Below are 16,743 nucleotides of genomic sequence, written 5' to 3' on the forward strand. Positions count from 1 at the left end.
TAAGCACATGAAGTAGTGTTCCTCATTAGTCACCAGAGAAATGCAAATTTAGCCAGTGGCCGATACCACTGCCCACCCACAAAGATGGCTAAAATGAAGACGATGGCCAACACTAGATCCTGGCAAGAAGGTGAAGCAGCCAGGACTCAGGTATTGCTGACAGGAATGGAAAATGGGGCAATCACCTGGGGAGGCCGTTCTTCAGCTTCTTAAAAAGTTCAGTAACCATCTATCCTATGACCTAGCATCCTATGCCTATTTAACTGGGGATAAATAACAATGTGTCCACAAAAATTCTTGGACAAGAATATAGAAAGCATCTTTATTCAGAATAACCAAAACCTGAAACAGCTGAGGGATCCATGAACAGAGGTGTGGACACATAAACTGTGGTATATTCAGAGTATGACACTGCAATAGAAAAAACAAACTACTATGGCACCTGGGTGACTCAGTCGGTTGAGTGTCTGACTCTAGATTTCAGCTCAGGTCATGATTTCATGGTTCAGGAGTTTGAGCCCCACATTGGGCTCTGCACTGACAGCGCGGAGCCTGCTTGGGATTCTCCCTCTGCTCATCTCCTGCTCATGCTCTCCCTTTCTCAAAATAAACACACACACACACACACACACAAAGAGGAACAAACTACTGATGTAAGCCCCAACATGGAGGCATCTCAAAAACATCATGCTGAGGGAAAGCCAGACACCAAAAAGCAAAGAGCACATTCCATATGATTCAATCCATGTGAATCTGAGGATAAGTCAAACTATAAGAATAGAGTAAGAGCGGGGTTATAGGGTACACATGGCAAGCCTGATGCAGTCTAGTGTAGATTTAGATCTACACATTTCCTTATTTGCAAATTATATCCCCACTTCCCACGATAAAACAATAGTTGAGAGTAGGCCCCTAAAGATTAAGAGTTTTCATCTAGTTTTTTAAATTATTCAACAACCTGAAGGTACTAGGTGGTAAATGACTTTGAATGATTTTGACTATTTTTAGTTTCATCAGTGCAATTCAAATTCCTACAAGTGTGAGCTTAAAATATATTTAAGATTAGTTTGTTAGTACCCTGAATATTGACCTTTCCCCCTATATAAAACAATCTATGTTGATGCCATGGATCGATCTTGCTTTAGGCCTCCATGAACTGAGCTGTATACAACCCCATTACGTTACTAGGACTGTTATTCACCTCTTGCCCAACATTCTCTAAGTAACCTTTATGACTTTTTCTCTAGTAAATTTTCTTCCAAACTGAGGTCAGTTGTAAAAGTTTAAGAGTTTGTGGTGTCTCTTAATTAGCATCCAACCACTGGACAGTGGCATTTTGCTCTTACTTTTCATGTGAAAACCACAAAACAACATTAAAACACAATTTCCCTGGGGCACCTGGGTGGCGCAGTCGGTTAGGCGTCCGACTTCAGCCAGGTCAGGATCTAGCGGTCCGTGAGTTCGAGCCCCGTGTCGGGCTCTGGGCTGATGGCTCAGAGCCTGGAGCCTGTTTCCGATTCTGTGTCTCCCTCTCTCTCTGCCCCTCCCCCGTTCATGCTCTGTCTCTCTCTGTCCCAAAAATAAATAAACGTTGAAAAAAAAAAATTAAAAAAAAAAAAAACAACAATTTCCCAATTGACTAAAACCACATATACATTTTGCATATTTCACAAACTTCTCATCAAGCTAAATTATTAGTGAATTTTATAATTAAAACTGGACTTATAAATTCTATGACTAAATTCAATAATACTGTTTAGTTCTTTGTAAACTTGTTAAAAGACAAAATTACCAGTATTAGGTAAGTATAAAGCTAGTTGGTTAGTCATTAATGGAAAGATTTTTATTTGGCCTAATTTTGTGAAGACTCTTCATGCTCTATTTATATCATATAAAACAAAAAATTCAGTATACTTTTACAAGTATAAATGCTTCTAAAAAAAAGGCACTGTACAACTCTGAATTCAAGGTACAAAAGCAAGTAGGGATATCAGCACACTGCAATCAGCTAAGTGGTCAGCTAAAGGAAAACAAATACAGCAACTGTAGTAAATGTATTTATTTTGAATGTAATATAAAATGGCTTGGAAAAAGTCTAAATGTTATCTGAATGATTCTGATTTTAAAACTGGACAAATCTATCAAGTATAAAAATATGTCATTCAATAGTGGGTATTCTCACCTCCCTCCTATTTTTGTCAGAGAGATATTTACAAAAATTTGTCTCGAATTGTGTCTTATTTCTTCCAAGACTTACCTGAGGCTTAACCGAAGTTTTCACCGAAAACCCTGCCACTATGGCAGAATTTCCTCTTCCTCCTTCTAGAACTTATTTAGAAACTGTGTAAATAAAGCCAATTTAATGAAAAAATAGTGCAACCTGATGTATGGAACTGCCTCAGCAATCTCATCTGCTGGTGCCCCTGCACCTGCCCAGCAGGGCTGGGTGTGACTACAGACCACAGGGTAAATGTGTAACACTGAACTCCGCACACACCTGAAACGGGTGGTGAGGTGCTGCCACTGTCAGGATGTGACATCTGAGAACCCATGCTAGGAAGAGAGCATCATGTGACTTCCAAAGAGCAGCCTGCAAAGGGACTGGTCTGAACTGTACACAGTATAGGGCACAGTGCACAGCACAAGCCTGGCGTGTGCACAAAGTACACGCGGGAAAGACCAACTGCATTCACGAGCATCTAACACCCTGAGCCTAGCGAAAGATAAATAAGGACACTACTAAGACTTTGTGTGAAAAAGAGATTTAGTTGCTTCAAGTTACACAGTGTACACTTTTACATTTCCATTTAAAAAAATTTTTTTAGTGTTTATTTATTTTTGAGAGACATGGCACGAGTGGGGGAGGGGCAGAGAGAGAGGGAGGCACAGAATGTGAAGCAGGCTCTGAGCTGTCAGCACACAGCCCGATGCGGGGCTCAAACCCACAAGCTGTGAGATCATGACCTGAGCCGAAATCGGACGCTCAGCCGACTGAACCACCCATGCGCCCCTACATTTCCATGTTTTTAAATAAGAATTTACTATTCACTGTGGGGCCTACTTACAATTGAAGTGTTCAATCCCAATCAAATTACATTCTACTGAGTATATTTTTATAAATCTTTAGGGAACAAGGCTTCCTCCCTAATGACAAAGTATCCAATGTCAAATTTTTTATGAACAAAATAAAAGTTTATAAATATTTTGGCATTTTAGAACTTTTCCTAATACAATCTGAGGTCTAATAAACTCAACAGAAATAGAGATTCGATGGCCAAGATGAATATGCTTCCAGTCTTACCCCTCTCTGGGGTATTTTGTTAACAAAAACAATACAACAGCGTCTTTGCATTGATCAAAGCAACCATCATGTTGATCAGATCACACTGACACTTGCAAGTGACCACAATTAGGTGATAAGCATGTGAGGTGGTGGCAGGGAACAGCCTTATGAAAGGGGTAAATATGTAAGGTGTGAGGAGGGAAACAGCCAAGAAGCCAACGCTGGTTTAATATTACAGGATTACTTAACCTACCTTGACCTTAAAACCAGAATAATGGGAAGTGAAAAATCACCACCACTCTTATTAGTGACATTGAAGAGAAAAAAAAATGAGCAAGGGTTTTCACTGATAGGTTATAAGCATTAGGCAAAAACAAAGACAAAAGAAGTCAAATCAAGTCGATACAAAGCAGTAATAAAATATAAAAATAAGACATTATTAAACTATCATGGATGTTATTCTAGGTCTCAAAATTTGAAAGATACCTAATTAAAATCTTACTCCTCCAAAAAAATCCAAAGTGAAAAAGTATCAATTTTAGTAAAGATATCAATACATATATGCATATATAGATACACAAGAATAATGCAAATAGATTTACAAAGATGTTAATTTGGCACTTTTACTTGGATTTTTAAAGAAAGTAAATACAGATTATCTTTACATAACAAATTTTCATTCTGGAGAAATAGGATTTAGAAATAAAAGGTTCAAACATCTCCCTTCTTAAAAATAACATTGACACAGATAACTTTACCCGTTAAAACTCCTGGTTGGCAACTTTATAAATCTGTCTTGATATATCTAAATCCACAAGTTTGACAAAGTAATTTTAGTTTTTTTTCTATCAGTGATACCTGGTTTGTCCACTTTCAGTACATGTACCATTTGGCCAGAAGTCCATAAATAATATTAATGTTTTCAATGTAGAAATCTTAAAGTTCTAAAGGGAAGTATTGCTCAGTAGATAAATTCTCCTGGAATTTCTTGTAGCAAAGGTTCCTCAAATTTAAATCGTTTGGAAATGGCCTTTTGCTCCATTTTCTCTTTTTCAGACTGTCTGCATTGTCCTAAAGTATATGAAGTAAATACAATTAACTCCTCTGTTACAACTGATTCCTCGGTTTCTGGTTTCTGAGTATCTGAATTAATTTCAGGCACAGAATCACCTTCTTGGAGTGCATTTGCTTCTTCTAATGTCCCTTTCACCTTGAAAGAAGGATCCTGAATACTGCTCTCTGTCAACCACGGATGTTTTAGACATTCTTCAGCTGTGGCTCGATGTCTATAAAAAGATACACATTTCACACTTAAGTAGTTTAAAACTTCAATTATAAACTGGAGCATAAGAGAGGTGCCTGGGTGGCTCAATTGGTACAGCATGAGACTCTTGATCTCAAGGTTGTGAGTTCAAGCCCCATATTTGGTGTAGAGATTACTTAAAAAAAAATAAAATCTTAAAAAAAAGTGAATGAATAAATAAATCTATAAATCAACCCATTTAATAAATCAGAACGTAAGATAGATTTATTGTATTATATTTTGGGAGTTATGAAGAGTTAACAAGAATCTTATTGTGATTCCTGGATAAGACTGGAAGTTTTGGTGTTTATGTGCAATGCCATTCCCACAATCATGAAAAATATTTTAAGTTAAATGTCTCTGAAAAGTCCTTTTGGAAGATCAAACACAGCAGAGGATATCTGTTATACTGAGAGGCAGCTTACATTTTCTAGAGACATTCTCATTTTTTTAAAAATGTTTATTAATTTTTTGAGAGAGACAGAAAGACAGAGCACTAGAAGGGGAGGGCCAGAGAGAGAGAGGGAGACACAGAATCCAAAGCAGGCTCCAGGCTCTGAGCTGTCAGCACAGAATCTGACACATGGCTCAAACCCACAAACTGTGAGATTGTGACATGAGCCGAAGTCCGACGCTTAACCAACTGAGCCCACCCAGGCGCTCCGAAACATTCTCAGTTTTGACACTTTTTCTTTCAATAGGTATAATAAGCTCAAGGTCTTATCTAGCTTAATGTGTACACTTTTGTGTTTCAGTTTAACCTGCTTTTGTTCAGAGCATATCACTCAAAAATTGACAAAGATCAATATTAACTAATACTTACTCAGGTTTCTTAACTAAAAGCGTCTTAATGAAGTTAATAGCAGACTCAGACACAACATCAAATTCTTCCTCAGAATAGCTTAAGTTCATCTGAGAGATGTTTAGGAACGTTTCTTGTTTATCATCACCTAAGAAAGGCGATACTCCCGTAAGCATGACATATGTTAACACTCCAATGCTCCTAAATCAGAATGAAAATGTAAGAAAAATTAGTGACTTATTCATTTCTTGAAACTAATTTGATAAATTTTTTCATAAATAGCTCTTACCACATATCTGTTGCCATGCTGATAGGATCATAACTAAGAATTTCAGGAGCTAGTATCAGAAACAGAAGAAAACATTTAGGTGTGTGAAAAAAATTCCTAATTTGCTTTTCAAGATAAAAGTTTTTTTTTTAAAAACCCACCAGAAATTCTAAGACACTATTCAAGATTTGGGCTAAAATAAGTTAACATTATATATATTGTGTAAATTAATCTGAATTATTATAAAGTCTAACTAGATATAATTAACTTGCTTATTTTTCCCACCTGCACCCTCCATTGTTGGGTCTTAATATTTTTAAAATATCTGAATGCATAAATACTGTAATAGAAACTGACAACTGACACCTTTCTCTTCCCATATCCTCTATAATCATGCATTGTATCTAACAGATTACTACTTTCAAATCTTTCTCAATGCATCTGTGACTCTCCTTCCCTACCTCCCACCCCAGTCCAGGGTACTTTCCCCTCCTGACTTCCCCATTCATTCCACATGCCTGATCTATTTTCCATGCTGTAGCTTTAAAAGGTCTACCCACTGACAAAAAGTCAGCCAACAAAGTTAAAAAAAAAAAAAAAAAAAAAGAGTCCTGGGCATTCTCAGATGACATGCATCACACACAAAGACCACAAAGTTGCCTCTGTGGAGTTTGTAAAAAACAAGTTTGCTTTGATAATATTTAATTAAACTGCTGTCACACATACAGCAATAGAAAGACATTCGCAAATGTTTAAAAACTTAGGAGAGGTTTATGAAAATCCTCCTTTAAAGAAAAACCTACTCATTGATACAATCCAATCAACCAAAAGATGATTTTTTTTTCAAAAATATGCAAATAGGAAGAAAAGATAGGCAATCAAGTACTGGATCCATTTAAAAACAGATTAAAGACTAAACAACTGTTGTAATTATGATTTAAAAAAAGGGGGGAATGAAGATGTTCCAATTCTAGGAAAAGACAAAACACTCAAGTCACATATTTATTATTGGTTGGGGACAACCTTCTCCCCTCGTCCCCTGAATATGAGGAATGACAGGTTGGGAGAAAATGTTAAGTAGGTTAAATTTCCTCAACTTCTACTTCTGAAACTGACTTGTGAAACAGAAGCTACAAGTATTATTTAAAAGTTTTACTTTATCAGTAAAACAATTTTTAATAGTTCAAATTTAAAAGTTTTAAAAGAAACTACTAGGAAATTTAAAATGAAATGCATAGCATCCAAATTACTGGAGGGGAAAAAGTAAAATAAGAGACCACAGAGCAAAAGATGGTGGGAAGACCATATGATTTCACTCATTTGTGGAATTTAAGAAACAAAACAGATGAACATATAGGGGAAGGGAATGAAAAATAAAATAAGATAAAAACAGAGGGAGGCAAACCATAAAAGAGACTCTTAACTACAGAGAACAAACTGAGGGTTGCTGGATGGGAGGTGGGCAGGGAGCCGGGGGGCGGGGGATGAGCTACAAGGCTGATAGGCATTAAGGAGGGCACTTGTGATGAGCACTGGGTGTTGTATACAAGTGATGAATCACTAAATTCTACTCCTGAAACTAAGATTATTAGTATGTTAACTAACTAGAATTTAAATAAAAACTTGAAACATTAAAAAAAAGATGGTGGGAAGAGGGGGTAGGAAATAAAAACAGCTTCCTTTTTTGTGATTATATGCTGAACACTGATATAAGAGCTTGGTATAGCAAATCCAATAAGGCAGTATTATTATGGCCCCATGTTATGGACAGAGGAATATGAGGTACGGAGATTTCAGTACTGAGGTCACATACACAGCCAGTAGATAGTATACCGTTCCCAGGCAGGTGATACTGTGTAGAAAACAAGGTGGGAGTCTTACACTCATCGCTAAAAGTCCATGAAAGAAAGAGGAGAGGCCCCCTTGTTTTTCTCTATTATATACTTTTGAACCATTTAATTGGGATTAGTTGTTTGGGATTGCATTTGTATTACTTTTATAATAAAGATACTTCTATTTTTTGGAGGGAAAAAAAGCTCTCTTGGTAGAAAATTTAGAATTTACCAAAGCACAGAAAGCATAAAACAAAACAAAACTCATTCAGGGCAATAATTACTATAAGATTCTCAGCTCACAACCCTTCATTCTAGTCTATAATGCTCTAAACTGGCTGAAATATCTGGACTACCTCTTTCCCAGATGAAGCCCTATTAAGCCACATTCTTAAACCTTACTTTGTGGTCATGACACTTGCTGAAATTTAAGTATTCTAGCCACAAAGAATACATCAACATTTTCAAGGTTGTTTTTCTGCCTGTGGTATCATTTATTACCTAACTAAAGATCTATTTCAAATTGTAGAACTTATTTTTTTATGTTTATTTTTGAGAGAGAGAGAGAGAGAGAGAGGGAGAGAGAGACAGACAGAGAGTGTAAGCAGGGCAGAGAGAGAGGGGGACAGAGAATCTGTCAGCACAGAGCCTGATGCGGGGCTCGATCTCACAAGTTCATGACCTGAGCCAAAGACACATGCTTAACTGACTGAGCCACTGAGGCGCCTCTCAAATCGCAGGACTTATGTTAAAGCTTTGAGTTATTTTTTTGTACTATCATTGCCAAACAGCTTGGTTTTCCTCAACCCTATCGTCCTCCCAGCCTTGTGTCCTTGGAATGAACTTTCCCCTGTAAACAAAGTCCCGCTATCCTCCGCTCCTTCAACAATGACTTTCACTGTCTCTTCTGTGAAAGGAGGCCTAGGCCGCCCCAAACCCTGTAAAATGCAGCCTGTCTGCCCACCTGACACTTCTATCAGGTAAATATGCTTCCCTTCAGGCATGGGCCCTGGGTGCTTGCTGTCATCGGACACAAAAACCATCCTCCTTAACCTGCCTGCCATCACCTCTGACAACTTCCACACTCGTGTTCATGACCCACGCAGCCACCAGCATATCTATGATTCTTGACCTACAGGTCTAAAGAGCTGCCCTTCCACAGCTACATCCAAGGCCTTAAAATTACAAAGGGCTGTTTCATCTCTGAAATTTTAATTTTTTTTTCAACGTTTTTTATTTATTTTTGGGACAGAGAGAGACAGAGCATGAACGGGGGAGGGGCAGAGAGAGAGGGAGACACAGAGTCGGAAACAGGCTCCAGGCTCCGAGCCATCCGCCCAGAGCCTGACGCGGGGCTCGAACTCACGGACCGCGAGATCGTGACCTGGCTGAAGTCGGACGCTTAACCGACTGCGCCACCCAGGCGCCCTCATCTCTGAAATTTTAAATGTTAATATTATAATCTCTGGTCACAACCTTTAGATTATTTCACTGCCTTGCTCTGCGTACAGGTATCTTTTTTGTTGTTGTTGTTACTCATTCAAACCACTATTCTTTTGCATCCTATTTTTCTTCCAGTTTATCAAAAAGGTCACAGTTTATTTATTTTTGTACCAAACGTTAAGAGCCACAGTTCATCACTTCAGCTGCTCTCTTACTAGTACCTTCACAGTTTAATCTCCTTTTTCTTTCTGGCAGAGGTTCTCAACCTTGTATCAATCCAACAAAATACCCTCTGTTTCACACATCTATGGAATTGCAGGGCTTGCAATTACTTTAACAATGTTTACTATGAACTTGAAATTCTTTAAAGGCCCTTACTTGTTAAATATCCTCCCACTTTCAGATAATATGATATCCTACACTTTGTGAAGAAAATCCTCTTCTATTCTTTTTAGAAGTAATACCTTCAAATTCTGTTAGCCTTTCGGGAAAGGGATCATCAGTTTGGTACCTTAAAGTTTACCATTTTTACATTTAATACAAAGGAAGGAGTCTCTGATGGCAGAATTTTAACATAGCAGATGGCTGGCCCCACTATTAATCATGCCACATGTGAATTTGCTAATGAAGATGATGCCTGACCCCAAACACACAACACAACCCAATCTTATGAATACTTACCCACATATTCAGGAGTACCCATAATTTCTCGGAGCTCTTCACTGTTCTTCATTATTCTTGAAAGACCAAAATCAACTATCTTAATGTCACCCAGTGGAGATTCACTTGTCAGCAGAATATTCTGAGGCTAAAAACATAACATCCCACTCTCCAAATTAATGAAACCATGACTGAATAGAAAGAGCAAGTAGTGCATAAAACATACACATTTCAACTGTGAAACTGAGATTGACAAATTTAACAATAAGCAGTCATTCATTAAGCAAATATTTTTACAATGTACTTACGATGTGTAAGGCAACAGGCCTTGTACAATCTCTTTCTTTATACTGGCTCCTGCTCAGACCATAATGTGCATCTACCCCTATTTTAAAAACAAGACCAAGCTACTCATAAAGGAATCCCCTATGACTCTGCATTTCTTTCTAGCCAACATACTTATTGCTATTCCCTCACTTCTCAATGCAGTTGATTCTGGATTTTGCCCCCTCTCCTAGATCTGTCCTAAGATCATAAAATCTTTAATAATCAAAGACCCACCAAATCAATGGATGTCTTTTACGCACCATTTTATACACACTGATTGCTATATAATGTACTACTGGCAACCATCCTTATATGCCCTCTTGGACATTTTCCTCCTCAATAGATCCCTCACTGTTTTCTTAGGATTTTTTTCCCTTCTTTCCTTTTAAATATTGGTGTTGCCCCAGATCTCTTGCCTACTGGCCCTCTATCTTTCAGCAATCTCATCTACTATCAAGGCTTCAGCTACCACTTACCTGCTGATGACCTCTATCTACCTTCTACCCTAAGCCCCTGGCCGACTCATAGGTCCAATTAAAATCGATCTTGTCATTTGGCTGAAATGGGCCACACCTTCAGCTCCCACTACTGAGCAAAGGCCATCAGTTCAGTAAACACCTCAAGAACAGGTTCTTCCTTCAAACCCCACTAAACCCATGCCTCCCCTTCTGTACTCCCAGTTTCAATGCCCAGCTCAGCAACTAGGGAATCATCCTACAGTACTTCATCTCCTTCATTTTCAACCATGTCTCACCCTTAGTGAAGTCATTGGCATGCCAATGCTATTTCTTAAATTGCAAAAAACCCACTGCTTAAAGTTTGGGCTTTCATTATTTCTTACCTGGACTACTACACTCCTGCCTCTAACTGCCCCCACCCTCAATCCATCCTTCACTGTACAACGATCTCACCATAATGTAAGTCTGATCATGATACTGATGCTAGTCCTCACCAATGGACACACTCTCAAATGGGATGTATTTGACCATGGGTGAGAGAGAACTACCCAAGGCCACAAAATCAGTAAGGTTCATATTCCTGGAGTCATTTTTTTTTAACCCAAATGAAAATAACCTAAGATACTTTTACATAAAAAGTCAAACAGATATATTATGGACTAGAATATAAAATTCATTAGAATTTTTGAAATGGCACTTGAAAGAAAAGTTTGTGTTGCTTCAGAAAGTCTACACTTACTGTCTTCTGCCATTAAGAAAATTTCCAAAGATAAATTGAGAAGCACCAGTACTAATAAAGTATAAATACCTCACTGTAGCACCCCAAGTGTTTTATAACCCAGCTTCTGCTTCCTCTCTAAGATTAACCTCCTGTCACTATTCTGTAGGCAATCTGTGTTCCAAATCCAACAAGCTGTAATCCCTAAACAAGATGTGCACTCCCACATCTTATGCTTTTGCATTATGTATTGCCTTTTCTCAGGAAGCTCTCTCCCGGACAAATTTAGTTTCGTCATTCACTCCATGCATGGTGGCTTTCAACAAAGCACTGATTCCTCAATACAGCCTTTTCTGATGCCCCCTCTGGTCTTCCAGGGAGGGTTTGATGCCTGACCCCTCTCTATTCCACAACATCTTATACATCGCAAACTTATCACACTATTTAGCTAATTGTATTTTTCTGTCTTCTCCATCACACTGTGGTTCTCCAGAGTTTTACAATGAATGTTAACATTTCCTTTCCTTCCATGCATATTCAACCACTCCACTGGGCTTCTGTGTCCTCATTCCTCTACCGCAGGTCACTAAAATCCAGCGACATATTTCCATGCTTTCTGGACTACCACCTTAGCAATGCTTGGCATTGCCGCCACTCCTTCCTTGTTTACAAACTCTTTTTCTCTTGGCTTCCAGAACAAACACTACCCTGGTCTTCCTCCTAATACTCTGGCTGCTGTGTGTGTCTCCTCATCTTCCTTTAACTGGCCCATTAAATGGTGGGTTTCTCACAGCCTGATCTTGAGGCTTTTTGCTCTTTTCACTCCACACTCTCACTTCATACAAGGTATCTGTACCCAAGGCTTAATTATCACCTATACATTAGGAGTCACAGATTTTATCTCTGGCTCAGACTCTTCAACCAACTGCTTACCTAATCTCTCTCCTTTGATGTCTCAAGGCTATCTCGAATTCAACATGCCCAAACCAGACTCCTATTTTCCCTCCCAAATCAGATTTCCTGTATGTCAATGGTCATTACACCCCAGGGAATGCCATCCTCACCCAGCAGGGCAGAAGAAAGCACTAAGAATCACCTTGGTCATTCCTCTCTCCCCACTTTCTCCTCATTTAACTAACGTGTCACCATATCCTACTGATTTTAAATCATAAATGTAAGCACTTCTAAACTTTACTTATTTCTCTCCAACTAGAAAACAATCATTCAAGCTACCATCAGTTTTTGCTTAATTGCAACAGACCCTAAATGGTTTGCTAGGATCTATTTTGCCCATACTTAGCCAGAAGGAGCTTTTGCACTATATAAATCTGATCGGTCACCCCCCTGCCTAAACCCCTCAGTAGCTTCCCATTACTCTTAACTTCCAAATGTATTTGGAAGCCGCTAATTCGAGCTCTTGCCTAGCTCTCTAGCCTCATTATAAACTTGCTGCCCTTGGCCCAGGGACAGTGAGTCTCAATGGACACTGTTCAGTCTCTCCTACTTGCCATGCTCTCTCTCACAAAAGTGTCTTTGTATACTTTTCCTCATTCTTCTTTTCCTGGTGTCAACTTGCTGGGAAGGCCCAGGAGGGCAGTGAAGCAGATTCTAACAATGTTCAACAGTGAAGAGCTGCAATATGAAAAAAGAAGTTGAAGTGTAGACAGTCCCTTTTTAAAGGCGTTCAATGTTGACCCAACCATCCATTCTGCCCTTATCAGAAAATACTTGTAGATTATTCAAGGTCTGGATTCAGAAACAGAGGATGGGGAGAATCTAAAGATCCATGCGCCACCGTACTGGTCACTGTGATAGCACCAGGATCCATGCCAGCACATGGGAGGCACACGTTATTTGCTGTTTGAAAGAAAGGAAAAAACATAACTAACTATAAAAAACAATTTGAAGGGTGTCTATTTTGTGTCAGGAGTGGAGGCACTGTAAATATGAGTGATAACAAGTCCCTACTGACAGAGAGATCACCATCAGAAGAGAAAACAGAAGCACCTATATCAGGCTTGACTAACTCTGCTGTGCATTTTAAGTGCTGTCATAGACAAAGTGCTCAGGTATAACAAATAAATAAGAGGGAATAATTCAGCCTTGGAGAATTACACAGGAGGTAAGTGAGCAGACCCTGAAGGATAAAAAGGATTTTGACATTTATTAAAAAAAAAAAAAAATTATGGACTGCATACTGGAAAAATAACAGAAAATAAGACGTGAGTTCCCTGTTCTTTTGGAACCTTACATTCTAATGGGGACAAACAAATATGAATAAATAATAATACCTCAGGTAGTTTTAAGCACCAAGGAGAACTCAGAGTAGGGTAATGGATGACAGTGCCTGTTGTGTGTGTTTGTGTGCATATGCATGTTATATTCAGAATAGTTGGGGAAGGTTTCTCTAAGACAGTATTTGGGGAGAAAACAATGCTAAGAAGGTACGTCATGGCAGAATACTTTGGGGGGTGGGGTAGGCAGGGAGCATTCCAGGGAGAGGAAAGACCTCACCCAAGGCAAGGACAAGCTACTAGTGGAGGGACTGCACACTGGAGAACAGCACAAAGGTGAAAGGGACAAAAGTGGTGGCAGGCACAAAGAGGGTGGACGGACAAGAATCAGGGCTTTCTGAGCCATTCTGGAAGAACTGGAAGAAGTCAGACCACAGGGGAGGGCAAGAGGACATTCCAGGAAATGAAAACGTCACATGCCAAAGAATACATACAGGTGAGCCAATATATAGCATGACACATGCAAAGTATCATCAAATACAAGAATGTCTCTGAAGAATGTGCCTTTATCCTATTTTTAAAGTCTTGACAGGGAGAGCGTGAGTGAGGGATATGATGAAGCATGGAATGAAAAAACACAGAAGAAACTTTACACATTACAGTGGCAAAATCCACAGCCCATTGTGACTGTTGCTGTGTAGGAGCAGGAACAATAAGGTGCTTATGTCATTCACTGACTAATATAGTCAGGTCAGCAAGAGAGGACAACTGGTTCAATTTTGATTCTCAGACCCAGAATCTGAGGTGCCCGCAGAACCACCCAGAACAGTTGGAAATTCAGTCTGGAGAGAATAAAAGGCTGAGGATACTGCTATGGAAAGCAAGGGCACAGAGGCAAGACTAAAACCATGGAAGTAAACAAGAGGAAGAGAATATGGCAGAAGAGAAGTGGCCAAGAGGAGTTTTGGCTGATAACCACATCTAACGAGAGACAACAAGAGTGATGAAGGCACTCAGAAATAGCAGTCTGAGAGGGAGGCAAAGAACACAGGCATCGTGTTGTAGTAAGAAAGGAAGGAGAGGATCATCAAATGGGATGAGGGGAAGAATGAGGACTAAGAAAAAGCTACTGAATATAGCAAATAACCAAAGTCTGAAAGACTTCTGAGAAAGTAATTTTTAGTAAAACCATGGGAGAAAAAGCTAGATTGTAATAGGTTGAAAAGTAAGTTGAAAGACTAAGCGATCTTTACGTTACAGGCCATTCTGGCTTAATTATCTGTGGATACTCTCTAAACTGGTGCTGTCCTATGAAAGGTACTGCAAGTCACAGAATGTAATTTAACATTGTCTAGTAGCCATATTATAAAAAGTAAAATGAAACAGATGAAATTATTTTTTAATTCAATATGTCTAAGATATCCCTTCAACATGTAATATATAAATTATTGAGATATTTTGCTTTTTCTTTTCCATACTAAGTCCTTGAAATCTGGTGTAGAGTTCACACTTTGAATACATCACAGTTCTCAAGTACTCAACAACCACAAATGGTTAGTGGTACTGGACTGAACACTGCAGCTATAAACGTTGTTAATAAAAAAGGATCTAAGTGATATCCCAGTAAATGTTTAGGAATTCTTAACATCTCTTGCATAATGTCCATATTACCACTATGCAATCACAGACTGTACTTCATTTTGAAAACATATGAAGTTTTGAAAACTTCATTCACAAAAACAGACTTCTCAACAGTGAAAATAACCATACCATGGCTCAGTGTAATCTGTGATTTTATATAAAAACCTGTTTTTTAAAACCATAGAAAGTTTTGGCTACAGTAAAAACCTAGAACTGAACAAAAAGACAAAACCAAATTGCTGTCACTATAGAAGCTTGGGCTGCAGAGGCATGCTAAATTGTTATAAATACCCAAACCAGGTAAAGCACCCCTGCCTTGCCACACACACACACACACACACACACACAAGGAGTAAAAATGCTCAGCTGATCAGTGTTAGAATCAATCTCTCTTTTCAATGATAAAATAACGAGAGGTTTTAGTAATATATATAAACAAACTTCATTATAAAGTGACATTCTCCTTGTTAATTAGCTTCTAGCAATTTCTTCAAGGAAAAAAACTAGGATTATGAGTCCCAAGACTTCTCAAGGTAATTTTAGTTTTATTTTATTAATGAAATACTATAGTAAAATAAAATGTCATTATTCAGGCAAATTAGATGAGCGAAGTTTGGTTCTGTTATATATATTCATCACTGAACGTGTTTTGCCCTTCCCAGTACATAAAAAATGCCAAAAGAAATATTGCCAAGTGGAAATCTTCACCATATCTTAAGGTCCATTTTATGATTAATAAAACATGCACATTCTGTGAAATGTTCTTAAATATCATTTATTCACTTAAAACAGCTTACATGTTTTCATAAGCTTAAAACAGCTTATGTTTTGTTTATACTTTACATTACTTGGGAAATGCTTTCTTTAGTAAAACCCACACTAGTTGGGTGTGGTGGTAATGTAGTAAATTCTCAACTAGTGTGATCAAATTATTAAAACGTTACTGTATTTGAAATCTAGGCCCAGTCACATGCATCTATCACCTACCAATGTGAGAGAACTTAAACAGTTGACAGAGATGTTGCTAGGAAAAAATACATCTCATAAAATCAGAACTCTTTCATGGAATTTCAGTTAATGTTTATTATGTAGTTTCTATCAACTGTGCCTTGGTTTGAACAGAGGTACATTTTAAAAACAGATCTTACTCCTCTAAATAAAACAAGTACAATTACAGGACTATAATCTGTCAGTCTTTGATGGCAAAATATACCCACTTCAAGTGAAATATATGGGCTGAAAACAAAGAGAAGTGCATTAGCATTACAGCTTAGGCCTCCTTTCTAGGGAATCCAGTTCATGATAAAGAAGTTGTGGTTCCCAATATTTAATTCTATTTAAGATGCATGAATCCCAGGTGGTAAGAAAGAAAATGACATGGTCAATTGAGAGGCAATGAAAGTGGGGGAAAAAAAGGAAACACACAAACTGTCCTCAAATAGACAAAGGCAGTAGGGAGGTCTTTGTAAAATCTTATTTCTCTGTTTCATGGGGGAATCCTTTATCTTGGTATCTTTATCTTTGTACATAACCCATTTAACATTTACTGAACAACCACTTCTGGGTAAGATCATTGTAAAGTTGAGGCTAACTTGCTTATTAATTAGCCTTAAGGTGCCATGGATACAATTTTAAGGAACATTTTTATCAGGCAATGAGAATTCAAGTTAATTGGCTTTTTATTTATTAAAACCCAGGTCATAGTACAGAAATAGGTTAATAATACTGTCTAAATCAGTCTGGGGGGCTGTTTAGAAATGTTCAAGTAAATGTT

The 16,743-nt window shown here is 38.2% G+C and overlaps 1 protein-coding gene across 2 annotated transcripts in view; it reads right to left on the reverse strand.

Moving 5' to 3' along the window:
* Positions 1–3,345: 3,345 nt before the first annotated feature.
* STK17A (serine/threonine kinase 17a) overlaps positions 3,346–16,743 on the reverse strand; it is a 39,471-nt gene continuing 26,073 nt past the window's right edge. Inside the window, exons 4-8 of one of the 2 annotated variants that reach the window (XM_047832682.1) lie at positions 9,613–9,739; positions 5,678–5,726; positions 5,410–5,589; positions 4,454–4,569; positions 3,346–4,354 (exon numbers count right to left, since the gene is read on the reverse strand). In XM_047832682.1, coding sequence (XP_047688638.1) covers positions 4,245–4,354; positions 4,454–4,569; positions 5,410–5,589; positions 5,678–5,726; positions 9,613–9,739 — 582 coding nt within the window. In that variant the 3' untranslated portion in view covers positions 3,346–4,244. Of the gene's footprint in view, positions 4,570–5,409; positions 5,590–5,677; positions 5,727–9,612; positions 9,740–16,743 lie in introns of both variants that reach the window. The other variant, XM_047832671.1, reaches the window with a different exon arrangement.

The sequence above is a fragment of the Prionailurus viverrinus genome, chromosome A2 (assembly GCF_022837055.1).
Source record: "Prionailurus viverrinus isolate Anna chromosome A2, UM_Priviv_1.0, whole genome shotgun sequence".
NCBI classification, from domain to species: domain Eukaryota; kingdom Metazoa; phylum Chordata; class Mammalia; order Carnivora; family Felidae; genus Prionailurus; species Prionailurus viverrinus.